This window comes from Periplaneta americana, chromosome 5 (genome assembly GCF_040183065.1).
Source record: "Periplaneta americana isolate PAMFEO1 chromosome 5, P.americana_PAMFEO1_priV1, whole genome shotgun sequence".
Taxonomy (NCBI): Eukaryota; Metazoa; Arthropoda; class Insecta; order Blattodea; family Blattidae; genus Periplaneta; species Periplaneta americana.
Window position 1 is genome coordinate 92075663 of NC_091121.1, and position 20198 is coordinate 92095860.

The 20198-nt window shown below is 32.8% G+C and overlaps 1 protein-coding gene across 1 annotated transcript; it reads right to left on the bottom strand.

The window, feature by feature from the left end:
• Window positions 1–330: 330 nt before the first annotated feature.
• Window positions 331–19942, bottom strand: LOC138699987 (protein takeout-like). The gene is made up of 6 exons (XM_069826246.1): window positions 19795–19942; window positions 17958–18050; window positions 14384–14531; window positions 7663–7796; window positions 5923–6072; window positions 331–623 (listed from the first exon to the last, which is right to left on the bottom strand). Exons 1-6 carry the CDS (start codon window positions 19865–19867, stop codon window positions 457–459), a joined length of 765 nt encoding a protein of 254 aa, XP_069682347.1. The 5' UTR covers window positions 19868–19942; the 3' UTR covers window positions 331–456.
• Window positions 19943–20198: the final 256 nt, after the last annotated feature.

A 20198-nucleotide genomic window follows, 5' to 3' on the forward strand; every position in this document is an offset into this window, starting at 1 on the left:
ACATGCTGGAGACGATACGAAATTAGATTTCTAATTAGATTTATATCATGTCATCTGCCAGCATGTTCACGCGAACATAGGGCCTGATGATGCTCGACATACGAGCGGAAACGTTTGTCGAACGTAAAGTACGAAAAAACTTTCACGATTGAAGGATTTTTCATTAAATAGTTGATGAACCAACATTTGCCAAGGAGGTGTGGGAAATTACGTATTTGTTGTGACAGTGTTGTTGTTATCAACGTCACTCAACTATCTAGGACCTCTTGTTAATGAACGGGAATTGAAGTTGTTTTCCCTTTGTAGTTGGATATTGACGTTAAGTCCGGCTTTTGACGTAATATCCCCAATTTACTTCCGTAAGAGATACACTGATATGTCTAATATAGCTTTGCATCTAAATTACAAACAAAAAAATTAAGTCAACATATTTCTGGGTACAATACTCGTTGCATATCATGTCTGCGGAATTCCTCCTATAAAAACTTTATCCAGAGGAACATTAAAAGCGACTGTGTTCACTACATTTCCTATGGTATCTGCAATAGCACCAGCTATTGGAGGTTCAAGGTCCTTGAAGACAGCGCGCCAGTTTTCAGTTAGGAGTTCATTCATTTGGTTTCCTGTAACATAAGGTAATATATTGCTACATAGTAGAATAGTTGTAAGTATAAAAAGTTAATTTAATTCATTTAATTTACAAAACTTCCCTCATTAGAGGGCTGCCTCATGGACAAAGTGATATAAACAACTTGAAAATGTATAACAAAATAACAAATATCTAATATAAAAGTACAATAATTATAGCTCTAAATAAATTAATTATATAATTTATACATTACAATACAATTATACATAAATACTGTAGTATCGTCAAATAAAAAATAGTGGAATTGTATGCTCAAGTATGATAGGCATTTACTGCTTCGTAACTCACAGAAACATATCAAAACATTTTCAAGCTACAATTAAATTAAACATTATTTTTAATAAAACATTACGAACTTACTTCATAACTGATGCACATTTCATGTTCAGAAGTTCGATTTTCTTGTATTTTGCTAACGCAATATTCACTTGAAAATATACAGAAGTGTAGGCCTACTTACTTTTATGTGTTAAGAGACAATGAGATAAATAAATAATCAACTGACTATTCTTGAGACAACACAGCCAACTTATCATGACCAAATTGTCATTCCTTTGTGATACCATCTTAAAGTACCTACAAAATCAAGTGGCCTGTCGACCTGGTTGGCAAGTTGGTATAGCGCTGGCCTTCTATGCCCAAGGTTGCGGGTTCGATCCCGGGCCAGGTCGATGGCATTTAAGTGTGCTTAAATGCGACAGGCTTATGTCAGTAGATTTACTGGCTTGTAAAAGAACTCCTGCGGGACAAAATTCCGGCACATCCGGCGACGCTGATATAACCTCTGCAGTTGCGAGCGTCGTTAAATAAAACAAAACATTTTTTCAAGTGGCCTATACTTTTAACAGTTAAGCAACTTTCTCGCCATCCATTATTATAATGAAATCAATCATATAAATATTGCAATTGGAAATGCATTTTCTTTTCTTAGAAAGTAGTATTTATAATTATATATTTTTTGTATTTGTCGTAGCCAATGATATCATAAGTGGCGGTCATGAAACTTGAGACTCACAATCTGTGAATACGAGTGTTCGTTAATTTTCCTAAAATTGGGACAACACGAACCATAAACCTTCTTGACGACGAGGAAAATAATAATTTTGATTATGAATATAAGGATAATTATGATGGTGATGAACAACAACTATAGTAGTTTCCCTTAAAAGGTATATCTATATTATATATTACTGGAGCATTGATATGAGCAAGGCATGCATTTTTACTACAGGTCACCCGTTTTTCTTTACATCCTTTGCAACGCCCGTAAATGCAGTATATAAATCCTGGATACGAGCTGCTGGTTGTAGAAATGTAGCGTTTTTGCATATTTTTCGTCCTTTTTCGCTGTTTTAACCTCGTAAGTATTTTTTTTAAATTTTGAGGTGATTTTCTGGTCATCTTTTAAACTGTAAGGTCATTTTTTTTGTTATTTTAAAGTTACTACTGATTGTGTATATGTATTCAATGTCTCTTTTTACTTAATTGTGTTTATTATTAGTTTTAAGTTAATATTTGTATACCGGTATGTACTTTCTGTATGTGATATGATCCTGGTTGAGTGGAAAAGAAGCCCTGATGGCCTTAACTCTGCCAGGGAAAATAAAACTATTATTACTATTATTATTATTTTTAGTCATTTAAGCTAACTATTTCAATGACAAACTAAAATTTCCCAATATAGGAAAACTCGCAAAAATTTGTACTGAAACTACGCCATTTAAATGAGGAATTTGAAAGGATTTTCTCAATAATGTGTGTGTGTGTGTGTGTGTGTGTGAGCGAGTCTAATGCCTATCCACTTCACTTACGTGATTCGAGTTCCTCATACTGCGGATAGATGGCAGAATTGTGACCTATTTTCAAGTTTTTCTCAATAGCAAGTGATGTTAAAAAAAAGAGAATAGGAGATGAAGCTCTCGGATAAGTTGTTGTACGTTCTGCCTTCCAAACGAAAGAACTGAACTGCAGCTACTTTGAAGACACGAACGTCCATTTTAGTCTCCGCGATTGGGATACAATATGGAAAAGAGATTTTGTGAATGATACATTTATTCTTCTCTTTTATTGTAGTTAAAAATTTAATTATAACCTAATTAATTATTAATTGTAACTCATACTGTATGTTGTGGGAAATTTTATACTTTTACATGGGAGTGCCACAGTAGACAGTCTGAACAGCTGTTAATTTAAGGTAGGATTTTGGCTATTTATGTATAGTAATGTTTATGTTTAGAACTTTTTTCCAGCATTTAGGTCATTTTCTAATATTTTTGGGTAATTTTATGGATCATTTTAGGTTTCCTTTAGGTCATAAAAACCCGCGCCCTGAATATGAGCATTCAGTTTTGACAAGGTATTCCCAGTGTTTCGTAACAATGAATTTCCGAGGCCATCAAACCTTTCTTCCTTTCCATAACGAATTTCTTTCAGCTTTATTCAAGGAATGCGTTTGAAATATCTTCTACTTCGAAATTCAATAAGTTTATAATGCAACGATCAATTCACTAAATTCCTCTCAGATATTTCTGTTTAAACTCAAAAATGCTTTCAATTGTCATCTGGATTGTTTGCAAATGTAACATTTTTGATCGAAAGTGATGCTTTAAAACAAATATAAATGTTATCTCTGCTTATACACTATGCATTCTCAATGTGTTTGAATTGACGTGTTTGAGTTTCCGTTTATCAACATTTATTTTTAAAATTTTCGGTGTCTATGTCAATTTCAAAAGCACTATTCCCTAAACTTTTGAATTATAAAATTGTTCAATAACGTTTCAATTTATTTTACTTAATTTTATGCATTTGCATTGTTTTTATTGTTATATATATATTCACAAATTAGCCTAAAATTTCTTAATTTTACATAGTAATAAATTGCCGCAAGTTGTTAACAATGTCCATCAAATTTAGAACATTTCAGACGTACTGAAGGGTATGAATGATAAGAAAACATAGGTTTATCACGTGCATTGTAGCAGGTCTTCGCTAACATTTATACGTATGTTACTAACCAAGGTACCTATATCCAAGATATCACCCAAGGAATACTGAATATTTTTATTAAGTCATATTTTTCAAGACCGACAGTATTTTTCAAATGTACAGGGATGTCTTTTAACTGTCCCGGAGAGTTGGAATTTCCGGGTTGCGGCAACAGAGCGACTGTCTCCTGCTATGCATGCACCCGCTGTTCCTCTGGCAGGCAAGCAATGTACAGTTATTTGTATTTACCCAACTCATATTTTATGCTCAAAATGTCCCCCGTTGACTATTGTCTATTACACATTGGTGACACCTTCTTATAAAATTATTATTAACTTTCACAAGTTCAGCACCACTGATTGACTCCATTTCAGCTGTTATGTCATTTCTACGATCATATAATAAACCTGTTTCTTTGAATTTTTTAGCTAGGTTTTTTTATTGTTTTTACACAAGGTACAGATCTGATTCGTCGAGTTTTCGCACAAGATTTTCTATATTATATGTAAGAATTATAAATATATGCTCACTCACGAAATGAAAATGGCATTGGAACTAAACACTTCACACACTAATCACTAATTTCGCATAAATGATTAAGCACAACTCAGAAACTGAAGAGCATTGAAGTATGCATCCATTTCTGTACAGCAACCAGTCTAGCACTGAAACCAGCGTATAGGGAATTACAAGTATGGACACTTCGCGTCGGTACATTTGATGTAGCAGAACTGATTTCAATGACCTTCAAACCAACTTGAGCGTGAGATTCTGCTTTTTTCTTAGAGTTGGCGCTGACATCACATCAGCTAGGAGTCGACACAGCGGAATATAACAGCCATACAATTAATACATCTAGGTATATTATGTACTCAAAATAAGTTGGACCGATGAAATAATAAATCCGTCATTATCTGTAATGTCTAGACTCTAGGGGTGCTATTCATAGACTTTTCGCTAGCCTGCGCTACGAGCGTGCTAAACTAGCTCCGGCTATCCACTGATTATTTGTACAGGATTCATATCATATCATATCATATCATATCATATCATATCATATCATATCATATCATATCATATCATATCATATCATATCGTATCGTATCATATCATATATCATCTATCATATCATATATCATATCATATCATATCATATCATATCATATCATATCATATCATATCATATCATATCATATCATATCATATCATATCATATCATATCGCTAACACTGGTTTATGAATTCGAAAAACGTTAGTTCGCTGAACATCCACCGGAAGCCCGCGCTAAGAATGTCTATGAATACGGCTCTTCAGTTCTTTATAATGAGAGTTGAGACGTTTAAACCATCAACAATTAAAATATGTAATGATTTGATAGCGCTGAAAATGGAAAAAAAAAACTCCTATGAGAAGTAAAACCATATGCGGTACCTCTTATATTGTATATAAATATTAAACGAATTTGATAAATAATTTTATAATGTCTTATATTATTTTACAATACAAGACATTATAATCATATAAAACACAAAAAAAAATATTATTACAACTAGTTAGCACTGAGAAATAAGGATAAGCTGTTAACTTGAATTTATTTGAACCAAAGCCCTTACTGGATTATGCAGCAAAAAAGGCGATCTTTGGATCCTATATCTTACCTCTTATATTCCATTATTACAGAGGAACTCTTGGCCTGTGCTTGATTACACTAACTTCTAGAGCTTGAAAGTGGAATTAAACACCGCGCGCTGGCGCACAGAAAAACAAAACAGGAAAATTCGCTCAGTGTCCATTCTCCTATATAATTCCTATTCGCTGCTGAACCGCCAACCGGGAACTGCGTCGTCAGCGTGTTAGTCACAAGGTCGCCTGGGAGCGGAAAGCGGGAACCCTCCAGGACAATTAAAAGATATTTCCTGTACTCGGCCAGTAGCCTATTAATATTTTATGGCTTACAATAAATTTGGAAGGAGAATCAAATTTATCACAATCACTGTATTTCGAACTTAATCTTGAATAAGGAACAAAATCACTGTTAATCTTAAAAGAGAAAGAGATTATTTTGTAACTTCTTATTCAAAATAGACCCATCGTTACCGCGAATAAGCTGTGCATTTGGACTAATAAATGAGCTAACGAGTTTTAACAGTTTAATTAATTAAAAACCTACATAAAGCATAGGAAGATATTCCTGACGACACATTGTTAATACTGTAAAACAAATAGGCAGATCTTACAGACTAGTCTTACTACTTTTGTTGAGTTCTATACTATATTATACTCACCCAAGAGTCTGTCCCCATTGAAGAGATTTTCTAAATAAATGGTGGCCTTGGTGGGCTCAAAAGTAGTGTGATGCTTCGAAGATTTAAAGTATGAACTTCCATTTTTTTCGTACACACTGAAGTTGACAGTGTAATTAAGTGCACTGCCAACTAAAAGAAAAATGAGAAACAAAATACAATTAGTAAAAAGCTGTTATAGTCCCATTTTTTGCCACGCATGATACTAATTTAGCTATAGTCCTAACAGTAATAGTTTTCTCTGTGCCTACGCTCTTCTATATCATTTGGCTGTCCCCCTCCTAGATGATAAAGAATCCGTTCCCTTTCAGTTATGCCTGTCAGTGGAATCTAGGACGAGAGATTGCGTCACGAGCCAGCATCTGACTGCTAGATGATATCTGGATTCTAAATATATTTTGATCTTATTAACAAATGTTAAGGCAGCGCCTACAAGAAGGAAATTAATAGGCTTGCGTGCAAAATGATGTTATATATCGTCAGTAACACCATGCAATTGAAAAAGCACATATTTTTTTTATCTCTATTGTTACGTACAGTGTTAGAAAAATTTCTATCACACAGATACTTTATAAGTCCCAGAAAGGAAGCACTACGCATGATCAAACATAGAAAAAAAAACTAGTTTTATTATCTCAACTAGTCCTTCTCTTGTGAACCAAGTCGCTCGTCCTCTGATCATGTGCACTTCCTTCTTTCTGGGACTTACAAAGTACCTATGCGACAAAAGTTTATTCTAAGATTGTACCTTGCTTGTCCCCGTGCCAAACCGTGGTAAAGATTGACTCGGGGTCTTAATCTAAACAACAGGCTTTCACCACTGACTCTAAAACCCGCAATGTAGCCTTGCTGACTTCAATTTACAAAATTCACCTACACAATATTTCTGATTTCGACACCCCAACATTAATTCCGGCTTCTCTTAGGCATTAGCTTCTCGAAAAATTCCTCTTTCAGGTCAAAAATCGCGGGCCAGGCCTGTTGAGCTGTCGATAGCACTGTTTATGCGTTTTCCCGCTTCGATGATCGAAAACTCGCCCGCCATTTATCCTGTAATAATTAAAATCCGTATTAATTTATTAAACACGAATGTGACTCCTTCAGCCAATTATTATTATTGTTCGTTTCTTATACAATACTGATCCAGTTGTACGAAATTTGTTCACTAAATTGTAAATAATTGTTTTGGAAGGCTCTGTCGAATCAGGGCATAACTGACGGAAGTTTGTTATAACTGCTCTCCAAGATTAATATTTCACAAAGTTGTTGTAAATAAACACTCGTTGTTCAAGGCTATATTTCATAATGGACAAACTACTGCACTCTAAATGTACGGTATACAGCTGCATCCTCACTGTGTGAATGTGTTTACGTAACTAAACACGAAACGTACGCGAGCAAAACGTCTAATCACTGCGATAGCACAGCAGTTACTAGGCATATGACTTTCCGCTGACGCCGGTCTAGCTCTGGCTGAGTCATTCTGTATAACACAGCCTGACCAAACACTCATTTTTAAATTTTGATAAAGTGACTTTTGTACCACTCTGTACATTATACAAATTAACAGTACAGTATCTTCTTGCTTGTTATTGTACAGGATATGAGGAAACTGAAACACATTTTACTGAAAGTATTATGCGCGAAAACTATGATGTGGTTGAAAATGTATGCAAGCAATTTACTTTCAAAACTGTACAAAAGTGTAACATATCTATTTACCCATCGTCACATTGATGAGTCCGCTGCCAAATATTGGTAGGAGAAGGAGTCGTCCGGAAATGTTGTACCTTCCTGTCAACGTGTTCCTCGGTGAATGGAATTTTAAGTGGAATATATTTTCTTTGAAGTCAAAACTAAAATGAACAAGCAAGAATAATGTAATAGTTAGAGCCAAGATATATCCGAAAGAAACAAACACTATATTACATACACAAGCATACACTAAAGTCATAGTCATCCCCAACAGAACTTTGCATCACAATCATATTCCTTCTACTTCCTTCTGCTCTACCTCATCACCGCCACAAAACCAGTACCATCACCGCCACCTTCACCATCCGGAACTACTTCAATAATAATTGTGTTTTCCTTAGTCAGAATTTCTAACCAACATTAAAGATTCCAGAAATTAAAAGAGCGAATGTCGAATTTGAGTAACATCCATCAACTGCAATACTGAATACGGTTTCTCTTCTAGGGGCCATTACCAGAAAATATAACTTCGCTTATAGTGAGGCATCAGATCATTCCGCGTTCTCGAAGAAGTCAACGCCGCTAGTGCTTTATCGTGTAAAAACAAAGCTCCTGAGGATTAAGGGTATTTCTAGGATGTCTCGTAAACGGAAACACTTTGTTTTCACTGTAGAGCCCGAATGTTAGGCAAAATGCCTTTTTTTAACTGAGTGTATGTATGGCAAACCTATTAGAGATAAACAAGTTTCCACACATTTGGGGATGATAGGCCCAATTTTTATTTTTACTTTTTTGCCTATTTTAAGGTTAAATGCCTTTTTTAACCTTTTTACATCGTAATTATACATTTTCTATATTTTTAATGCATTTAAAATAATCCGCACTTAAATTATATAAAAAAACAAACAAAAAAACGGTTGTACCAATTAAAAATATATATTCACCTCACACAAATATTTGCTGAGAATCTTATTCTCCAGCAATACATATGTTTCCAAGAAGTCGTAAACTTCTCTCCCCTACCGATTTCATCTTTTATTTCACTTAACAAGATGTTTGAACAGTATAACCCTCAGTGCTCAGGTCACTTCGGGGTTTATCAGCGAAAGAAAGGGGATGAGGAAAATATTAAAAGCAAGTCTCAAGTCCCGTTACTGTTGTCGCTTATACGCACAAGTCACGCGTACTTTGAAGTCTCTAATCCCTTCTCACACCCCTCTTTTTGAGACAATGCACAGTCGGTTTTTCCCGATCTATGAAAGAAAGTAGAGACAAGCCTTCTGAAATAAGTTGTTTTAAGTTTGCTCCTATCACTTCAGTAAAAGTAGAAAGATATTTTTCCACCATGAAAAACGTTCTCTCTGACAGGCGACTCACTATGACAGTTGACAACTTAAAAAGCATCTTATGACATCTAACCAAGGATAGTTTATTAAGTATTTGTCTATTTTTTGTCTGTTTTCATGCATAATAAATGCCTTTTTCACTGCCTATTTTTACTATTTTAGTGACTATATGCCTGCCTATTTTAACCAAAATAAATGCCTGAACATCTGGGCCCTAGTTTTCAGTATATCTGATCCCCCTTCTTTTTTGATAACTCACAGAGTGCTGTCCGGGAGGATATAGTGAGTACACTGTATTGATATAGAATATGTGTATGTATGAATAATTAAGTTATAAGGGCCAAGTATGTTTTCATGGATTTTCTTTTACGTTGCACCTATAGACAAAGGTTATGACCATCTCTGTATATATTGCAGAACCTTTGATCAGTCATGTTTGCTTATAACTGAACTTTCATAAACGCTATATATTGCGAAATTTAGGCCGCTTTGCCTTACTGGTGTTAAAAACCATACTTCAAATAGTAGGCCTACTTTGCGACATGTTCCCTCCTTATGAGGTGCCTATCAGTTTACGTGCATGTTCGGCTTTATTCTTTCAAAATGCCTCTATGCTCCCTCAATGAAACAACAAAAAACGAAGTGAGACTAATGATCTATGTCCTAAAGCTCACATACATTCTTTCTCACACTCTTAAATGCCTTCCTAAGGAAGCGCGCTCGCATGCTTTTTAGTTCCTTTGTTTTTCTCCTATGCTCCGTGGTCTGTGTTTATAAACAGTGATGAGAACATAATTACACATTGCGATAATTGCAGTGAAATCGACGAATACGTTGAACTGTTTGATTCTTTAAGTAACATTGCGGATGGAGAAGGTAAAACGGGTATGAGGATTATAAGACTTACATTAAAGCAAAACGATTTTGTAAAGGAGCAAGTAAAAATTCTTACAAATCAATTGTGTTCGCTAACCAAGACAATTTCTGCTTCAGCAGTAGTCTGTGACAGTGATTCCAAAATTTCTAAGGTGCGTAAGGAAATTCCACGTAATAATTCCTTAGTTATTAATTCGGCTACATACAAGTAAATCAAGAACATTAGGACTAGTAAGAATACTTAATAGAAAACCTGTCCCAAAGAATGAAAAGACCAATGACAACGTTTTTTTAATAACACTTATGTCACATTTACAATCTGTCTATAATAGACAATAAGTAAATATTATAAAGGAATATGACATGAGTGGAGATGTTATCCCATGACAACACTCCAAAAGAAAAATAACAATGTTTTAAATAGTTGTAGTAAAAATGACTGTAACAATTTCCGAGGAATCTCGCTGCTGAATGTTACATATAAGATTTTTACAAATATAGTATCTAATTATATTAAAGCATATACAGATGAATTCCTGGGTGAATATCAGTGTGGTTTTAGGCAAGGACGAAGTACAACCGATCACATATTCACAATCAAACAGTGTTTAGAGAAGACAAGTGAATATAATATCCCCATACATATGTTTTTTATAGACTTTAAGCAGGCATTTGATAACATGAATCGATTTAAAATTCTGGAGGCTATGAGAGAATTTGGTATCCCTACCAAATTGGTAAATTTAACAAAAATAACCCTCTCCAAAACATATAATAAGGTAAAGATACAAACAAAACTATCTGATAAATTCTTAACAGTAAATGGGGTGAGGCAAGGAGACTCCTTATCTACAATTCTGTTTAATATTGGCCTTGAAAAAGTCATTAGGAACATTGATATAAATTTTAATGGTACCATATTTAATAGGACCAGACAGTGCAAGGCCTATGCGGATGATATTGTGGTCATGAGTAGATCTCTTGGAGTGCTAAATGAAATAGTAACCCAAATTCAAACAGAAGCAGAGCACATGGGGTTAAAAATTAATAAAGAGAAAACTAAATATATGAGAAACATAAGACCAAGTTGCATTTGTAATAAAGATATTATAATAAATGGACAGAAATATGAGGAAGTAGATTCTTTTAAATATCTAGGAGTTCTAATTACCCAAGAAAACACTGCAGATGCGGATATGAGGCAAAAAATTGCTGGGGGAAATAGATGCCTGAGAGCCCTTAACAAAACTTTGAGAGCAAGATGCATAAGTAAAAAAGCAAAACTTACATTATATAAAACAGTCGTAAGACCAATTGTGCTTTATGGCAGTGAAACTTGGACTCTGTCGAAGAAAATGGAACAACAACTGATGACATGGGAAAGGAAAATTCTAAGGAAAATCTATGGTCCTAAATATGAGAATGGGCACTGGAGGATTACATATAATACAGAACTCAATATAAATCTCCAGATATTGTTGCTGAAATCAAAGCCCGTAGGTTGGAATGGTTAGGACATGTAATCAGGATGAATGATCAGAGAATACCAAAAAAGATTCTAAACACAAAACCAGAAGGCAGGCGCAATATTGGCAGACAGAAACTAAGATGGTTGGATGGAGTGGAGGAAGATTTAAGGACTCTAGGCGTGAGAAGATGGAGGCAGAAGGCTCTGGTTGGACAGGAATGGACCAAGATCCTAAGGGAGGCCAAGGCTAGACTACAAGGGCCGTAGTGCCAAAGAAGAAGAAGAAGAAGTAAAAATGAATGGAAGGTCAAGAGCGTTGGTCCTTTTAAGTCTTCTTATTGTTTGACTATCATCCAGAAAATTTAAAGTATGATGATTCGGATGTTGATTTAATCGGTGTAGGTATTTTTTGCTGAACTTAGAGATCTCTTCTTTTATAGTTGAAATGTTTAGATCATGATGAATGACATCATTACGTACATACCATGGTGCAGTGACAATGGAACGTAAAGTTTTGGACTGATACCTCTGCAGTATTTTAATGTTTGAGTTGCTAGCAGTTCCCCACAGTTGGATGCCGTATGTCTATGTCCAGATTGGTTTTAGTATGGCTTTATAAACAAGAAGTTTATTTTCTAATGACAATAAATGACAACGTTGACCATAATAAAATCGTAGTGAAGGTACAGTAAATTAAATTTATTGGTCGTAAAAAGAAAGATACTACAGTGTTAGATAATAATTAACTACAAAAAAAACAGTGCATGAACATATGTCCAGGCCAATTTCACTTGTTTCTGTGATATCTAAATTTGTTAAAAAATTAACTTTTCAGCAATTTACTTTTCATTTTGAACACGAATTGTTTTCTAATTTTCTGATGGTTTTAGAGAAGGCTTGTCTAGTGTAAAAGCTGCTGAAATGTTTCATGATTATGAAGACAAAAAAGTACTGTTGCTTCTTTTGTTGATTTATCCAAAGTGTTTGATGCCGTTTCATATGACATTCTTGTTGGGAAATTGAAATAATGTGGAATAATTGCTATTACACTTTTAGTTATTAAATCGTACCTTTCTAACAGGTTTTATTACGTAAAAGTGGGAAACCATATTTTTAGATTCTTTAAATTAACTATTGGTGTCCCTCAAGGTTCCATAATTGACTCATTCCTTTTTATTATTATTTATATAAATAAGAGATCATTTAAGTTACATGTTTGTTAAGAGTGTTATATATAATACACTGATGACATTGCTCTTAACTACTGGTAAATTTATGGATACTCTTGAGCAATTTAATGAATAATTAGTAAATAAATGTGCAAGTCGGTTTTATGGTAATAGATTATAAAATAAATCAAAATAAGACAGAAGAAATAATATTTAGCTTGTGTTACATTAATGTAACAAGTGTAAAACTATTGGGTAGGTATTTGGTTAGACAACTAAATTGTTTCGTCAGAAGGGAAAATGAAGTAAGTGCCAAAACGTTGATTTTTAGGTTGTGGGTGATTCATCTATAGAATTTTATTCTAGTTTCGACGTTGCTTCTTTCGAATTGCAGAGGTAGTTAGTTGTGTATATTTTTCGATATTCAAATTAACTAATTGATAAAACTGTGTACAAAGTGGACCATGATTCATCGCACCATATCTCAAAATGGATATTTTGGACTTACTTCCTTCTAGCTTATGAGATAAGGTTATAACATTGAAATTACGCACACAAACCAATTTAGTAGGCTTACTGTATGGATATTTTGCATTCTTTAATTCACAGTAACATATGGAGTTCTTCTATGGTCAATTCAGTTGTGGATAAAGAGGTTTCCTCATGGTAAAAAGTCAGTACCTTACTTACTTGACAAGATCCGTTTATTAAAATTTTCCATGAAGTTCCCCAGAGGAAGAAAAATTATAGGGTACGTACCTCGACGCGTTTAAAGTTCTAAGTCCTTTCAGAAGATTAAAAAATTATACAATTCTTTAATAGTACTTTATTTTTGACATTGCTAAATGTATTTTACTAGAGAAATTGAAATGAAACAAGTGAAAGGAAGTGTCATGATGTTAAATTTAATTCTATTTAATTAAACGCTACTTTTGTTGTTTTACAACACTACTTAAAATGTTTTACCGATTACTATACTGTTAATTTTTTTTAATAATCTTACAATTTCCGACGGAAAGAAAGAAATTGCAGAAAAATGGAACAGACATTCTTGTCTAATTCCTAAAGTGAATAATAATAATAATGATAATAATAATAATAATAATAATGATGATGATAATAATGATAATAATAATAATAATAATAATAATAATGCCAATGACAGTGCTACATTACCTCCCTTCCGGACAACGATTTATTGGAAGACCATTAAAAAGATGACATGTGACCATTGAGATCGCAACAGACCACTAGGTCTAGTGCTTGAATTAGATGATGATGATGATGATGATGATGATAATAATAATAATAATAATAATAATAATAAATAATAACAATATTTATTCCTAGTCAATTCAATTAATGGAATATACCTAAAGTACATAATATTTCTATCCTACAAAGTTACTTAAAAGTTTTTGTAGACAGAATATGTGTGGGAAATTTTTGTACTCATCATTGGAATTTTATTGACGTCACTTAAACTATTGTTTTTGTCACTGTAACATAGTTTGTATGATAAAATGATATCTTATATTACAATTCAGATGGTTAGAAGCAAAAGGATGTAAGTGACACTTCTAAAAAATTATTTAAGTGCATCCAGGGTAAACTAAATCATTTAAAATTTCACTAGTAAAGAGATAAATCTTTTAACCATATCGCAAATTAACATTTAAAATTAAAACTTCACGGAATTTACTAATGCTTAGTAATTTTTAATCACATTTTGTGGAAAATAATGTAAGTGCACTTACACCCCTTTGCTTCTGACCGCCTCAATTACAATAGTAAATATTTATGGACTGTACATTTATTTTACTAGCAACTATATTCTAACTAGCAACATTTATAAGAACACAAGCAAAGCATTTACGATGAATACTCACTGTGTATCTTCTAATACTAAATCCCTCAATCCCTCGAATTTGATATCACGGATATCCAGCGACAACCCAGCTTGTCTCGGCCCACTTCTTATATTTATTTCTGTGATTTCCAAAGGATCCAACACAGGTATTCTGAGTTTTTTATCGCCTAAAATAATGAAATTAATTGCAAAGTTACTAGTCATAATGGAGTCCATCCTCAATGTCCTTGAGAATTTTCAGTAGGAGAAATTCCCTTGGCCACGTTACGGCAGTTACTTAAAATTAGGTTGGCGATGGTGATTTTAATACTAAAATATCTAGTAAGAAGACCAAAATAATTTCATTTAGTAGTAAAGAAAGTCATATGAGTTTTAAAATAGTCATTATTCTAATACTGAAATAATGAACATTTAATTGTTTAGATTTCAATGTCTCATACTGCTACAAAGAAGAGTTCAATAGTAATACTCAAAGGATCTATCAGACGTCATACATATGGACCATGATTTTAATTCACATCTTGACGTTTCTTCATCTATTGTTATGTTTAAGTCTATTTCAATTTGCTGTAACAACAAAAATATGCTTCATTGATTCTCAAGGCATTTACTCTACATTTATTTATATGCCCAATCGTATGATTATGTATGCTGACGATGCTACGGTTTTTCAAACTGTAGGCTAAATTTGAATAGTACTAATATTATGAATAATCTAATGTATTGGTTCAGTTCAAATAGATTAAGTTTAAATTTAATTAATTCCCAGACTATATGTTTTAGTTTAAAAAGAGATGTTGAACCTTTTACTGTAGTGAAATTATTGGGTTTTCATATTGACAGTAAGTTGAATTGGGTTAATCATACTAATGAAATTTCAAAAAAGTTAATTAAGGTTATTTTTATGTTAAGAAAACTTAAAGATTGTATTAGTCGCCGCATTATTCTTGGATGTTCTCCATGGGAGTCTTGTAAACCCTTAATTAACAATTATCCACATTAACTCTTCCTAGTTTATATATATTTGAATGTGTAAAATATGTACATTTGAATAATTTGATGTACCAAAGAAATGAGGATATACATAATTATAACACGAGAACTAGAATTAAATTGGCAATTCCTGCAAGCAGATTAACTAAAACGGATGATAGTCTTTTTTTAGGTCTTAAATTCTATAACAAATTACCAAGACACTTAAAAGAAGCTATTAATATTAATAAATCTGTTAGGACTTTTCTAATTGAAAGTAGTTTTTATAATATAAATGAGTTACTTTATACATAATGATTGTCTGTTTGGTGTATGACGAAGCCTATTATAATTGTATTGTTCAATGACTAATAAAGATTATTATTATTATTATTATTATTATTATTATTATTATTATCATCACCATGGTACTATTTGTCTATGTCAACCTGTAGTGGTTACAGAAGTAAATAAATAAATAAAAAAGTAATTAATTAATAAATAAATTAATATATAAATAAATACATAAATAAATTAATAATAATAATAATAATAATAATAATAATAATGATTTATTTTAGCTGGCAGAGTTAAGGCCGTAAGGCCTTCTATTGCACTCAACCAGCAAAAAGTGTATATACATATGCATGAACTTACAAAGAATTCAACAATTTGATTTAGATGAGAGTTACATGCATACAAGAGTTATTTACGAATTAAACAACAAAATACTATGAATTATTAATTTAACACTGAAATAAACTGTGTAGCAGAATTAAACTAAAATACATAGAATGTTAATATATTTCAAATGATATTAGATAATAGAAAGAGATTATTATGAGACAATTTTGAAAATACAGCACAATCAGGATGATGTGTAAAGAAAAAAGTAACAGTGTAGTCAGTGATAGTTAAAATCAGTATGATTGGAGTCAAATGCTAATAAGGTTATCTTTTAAGCTGTTCTTAAAGATGTTTGTTGTCTTGCAGCCCCTAATACTTTGTGACAAGGAATTCCATTGCCGCGAGGTGGATATTGTAAAAGATGAGGAATAACAAGATGTTCTATGAATAGGTATATTTAGCGTGCCACAGATAAGTAATCTGGTATTTACGTCGTGGTTAGAGTATAGATAAGAGAAACGAGACGAAAGGTAATTTGGTGTTGAGGTGTGCAGAATTCGAAAGAGTAAAGACAAAGAGTGTAACGTTCTGCGTTCTTTAAGTCGGAGCCACGAGAGACTTGCGAAGGACGGTGATATCTGATCATATCGTCGGATGTTGCACACGTATCTGACGCACATATTCTGAGCTCGCTGTAACTTGACTGACAGTTCAGAACTTAGGTCACTTAACAAAACGTCACAATAATCGAAGTGCGGCATTACTAGGGTTTGTACTAGGGTAAGTTTTATATGCTGGGGCAAGAAGTTTCTCAAGCGACTCAAACAGTGAATGGAGGAACAGATTTTTTTTTATCGTTTCTTTAACTTGAAAATTCCAACTTAGATTATTATCAAAAAAGAAGCCAAGATTTTTTACGACAGATGAATAAGGGATTAGCGTGTTGTTAAGGGTAACAACTGAAAGATTACTGTTATTAAGGGAGTTAACTAAACGCTTATGTCCAATAATTATGGCTTGAGTCTTACTTGGATTAAGTGCGAGTCCGAAATTGGCCGCCCAAGTGGAGACAGTGGCCAGGTCACAATTTAACTTGTCAATCGATTCATTGATCGTATTGGGTCTGGAATGTATGTAAAGTTGTAGGTCGTCGGCATAGAGGTGATATCGGCAATACTGTAAGTTCTTTGATACGTCATTAATGTAGATAGAGAAAAGTAGTGGTCCTAATACGGAGCCCTGCGGCACTCCCGCCTTTGTGTATCGCCATTGGGAGAATTGATTATCAAGTGAAGTAATTAATTAATAAATAAATTAAATAAAAATATAAGGAAGTAAATAAAAAAGTTAGTAAATGAATAAAAAAGTAAGTAAATAAATAAGTAAATAGATAAGTAAGTAAGTAAATAAATGAGTAAGTAAATAAACAAGTAAATAAATAAGTAAAACGTAAGTAAATAAGTATATAATAAATAAATAAGTAAATAAGTGAATAAATAAATAAATAAGTAAGTAAATAAATGAATGAATAAGTAAATAAATAAATAAATAAAAATAATAAATAAATAAATAAATAAATAAATAAATAAATGTGACAACAGTCACAATTTTCTCTTGTTTGAACAACATTATGCAATGAGCATTGAAGAGGACACACGTGATAATTCGCAAGTATTTTTTTTGTAAAATAGGTAATTTGGGAATTCCATAATTATTTCCCCAAATACGAATCCCATAAATTAATAAGCTATTGAAGAAAGATAAATAAGATATTCTTAAATGAGATTTGGGTACCCAAGTTTTCAATAAATGGTCTTAATAGAAAAATAAATAAAGAAATAAACAAAATAAATAAATAAATACAAAAACGATTAAATAAATAAATAAATTGTCATCAAGAAAGAGTGGCCACTTTGTCAGTGAGTTATATAATACGTCTGTGAATTAGTCAAATTTAGGTATGAGTTAGAGCATAAGATTGTTTATATCCTTACCATTTGTTATGGGGATGATGGCGTCATTACCATGTTTCACGGAACACTCGTTAAAATCTGGCTTGCTTGGATCACAGGCCTTGATGAACCATGCTATAAAGATATATAAGCGAATATATTACAAACGATTCTCCATTCTTTTGTTTTTCATGTAAAGATTTTATTTTAATCAAGGGCACTGGCACTATAAATCCTATTAATGTTTTACAACAAACTAATATAAAATATTATACAATTCTTTGTTAGGTACAGTACTACTTTTCAACCACAGAAGCGATTTAAAGACAATGAGATAACAAAGGAATAATGGATCAACAATACAATTATATGGAATATTAGAGATACAGATGCACTGAAACAAAAAATTCTCAGGATTTGTCCCGTTCTTTGACGAGCAATCAGCAGACAATTAACTAGATTTTTGCTGCTCCAACCTGACTCCTCACTACAAGGATAAATGTCCACAATGTAAGCTATATTTAATGACAGATTGGTTGTATCTGGTGAAAAACAAATTTTTTCGCGAATATGATTTTGACAAGGGTTTTTTTTGTAATAACTTCTTCATTTGTATTAATATCTTATAATATACTGTAGTTACATCATCTTCATTAAATTTATAGGGAGAAATTAGATTTTAAATTAGTTTGCTAGAACTATTTGATCATGATTGACTACAGTCTATACATTTTGATTTTTTATCATTTTAGTGACCTCACCAGTTCTACCCTTTCGGGCCGGCAACCCGTTGGGCAGTAATTTCATAACTGCTTTCAAATCTCACAATAATACAATTGCCTCATGGATATAGAAACTCAATAGACATTTACAGACGATTTAGCTCTGGTTGCATCCTCAGAAGATGAGTTACAACGTTCAAATTTTAATTTTAACAAAATTGAAATTAAATATGATATGAAAATCAATGAAGAAAAAAAACTAAAATTATGGTCTTCTGCGGAAAATACCCTGTGCCTAGCAAAATATGTTCAGATTCAAAAATATTAGAAAGGATAAATTATTTTACATATCTCGGATACACATTATCTGTTTTCGATGAAGTAGACATTTCACAGAATATTTCTAAATGCACCAAAAGAATGGGAATAATTAACAATATTATGAAGCCTTCCCTAGTACAAGACCTTGGAGAGACCTGTGCTTTGTTACGGCAATAAGGCATGGACATTGAGGAAGAAAGACGAAAGCAGAATAACGGCTAATGAAATGAAATTTATGAGATATACAGCGGGATATATGAAATGGGTTCACAAACGCAATGAAGATGTAATGGAAGAATTACAACTAGAACCTGTAATTAATCACGTAAAACATTATCAGAACAATTGGATAAATTATCTGCATCACACTTGTAGAGATAGAATCCCAAAAGTCATGCTCCACTATCGTCCAAGTGGGAAGAGATCTCTCGATCGTCTAAAGAAGCGCTGGATTGAAAATTCAACTGTGAGATCCTAACAGGCCATTTGGCCTAATATTTGAAGGGAAGAAGAAGATCATTTTAGCGCTACTTATACTTTATATTCATATTTTTATAGACAACATGGGATATACTATTCTAGTATTTATTCTTGTTCTTTAGATATTCTCGTGAACATAAAAGAATATAATTATTATATCTGTGAGTTGTATAGGGATTCATTAATGCGTGGGGATACATTTTTTCTCCCTGTGGAAATAAATGGAAATATGAGCAACTGTTTTAACGATTAAAAACTACTTGCGTAATAACTTGATGCAGATAAGTGAACTAGAAATATTTAATATGAAATGAAGTGATGATCAGAAAAGAGTGAGATTACGTTATAATACTTACGTAAATCTTTAGTTGCTTGTGAGACGCCTAAAATGATAAGCAAAGCACAGCAGTACAGCTGCATTGTGAACATAACGAGGTACTCACACTAACTGCCATTCGTGTGTTGTGCTAGGCTTATTATACTTGTTTTATGCTGTGTAAATATTGACCGATTTATGTTGATTTTACCTTCGTCCTTGAGTTATCTTAACTCCACCTCTTCGAAATTTCACCATCGAGTGAAGGAATCTTCCACAGGTGAAGGATAATTGTCATAGGTCAGTTTACTCACTTTGTTTACATGTGACAATATGGATTCTTCTGTTCATTAATAAAAAAGTATGATATTACAGGAAACAAAACCCATTTACTAAGTAGTAGTAGTAGTAGTAGTAGTAGTAGTGCGAGTAACTTTACGGCTT

Excerpts from the sequence above, each read along its gene's own strand:
- LOC138699987 (XM_069826246.1), bottom strand. The coding sequence starts at position 19,867 with ATGTTCACAATGCAGCTGTACTGCTGTGCTTTGCTTATCATTTTAGGC. Across the intron at positions 14,532-17,957 it reads CATCATCCCCATAACAAATG|GCGATAAAAAACTCAGAATA; the intron begins GTAAGGATATAA and ends TCATTATTTTAG. Across the intron at positions 624-5,922 it reads CAATGGGGACAGACTCTTGG|GAAACCAAATGAATGAACTC; the intron begins GTGAGTATAATA and ends CTTATGTTACAG.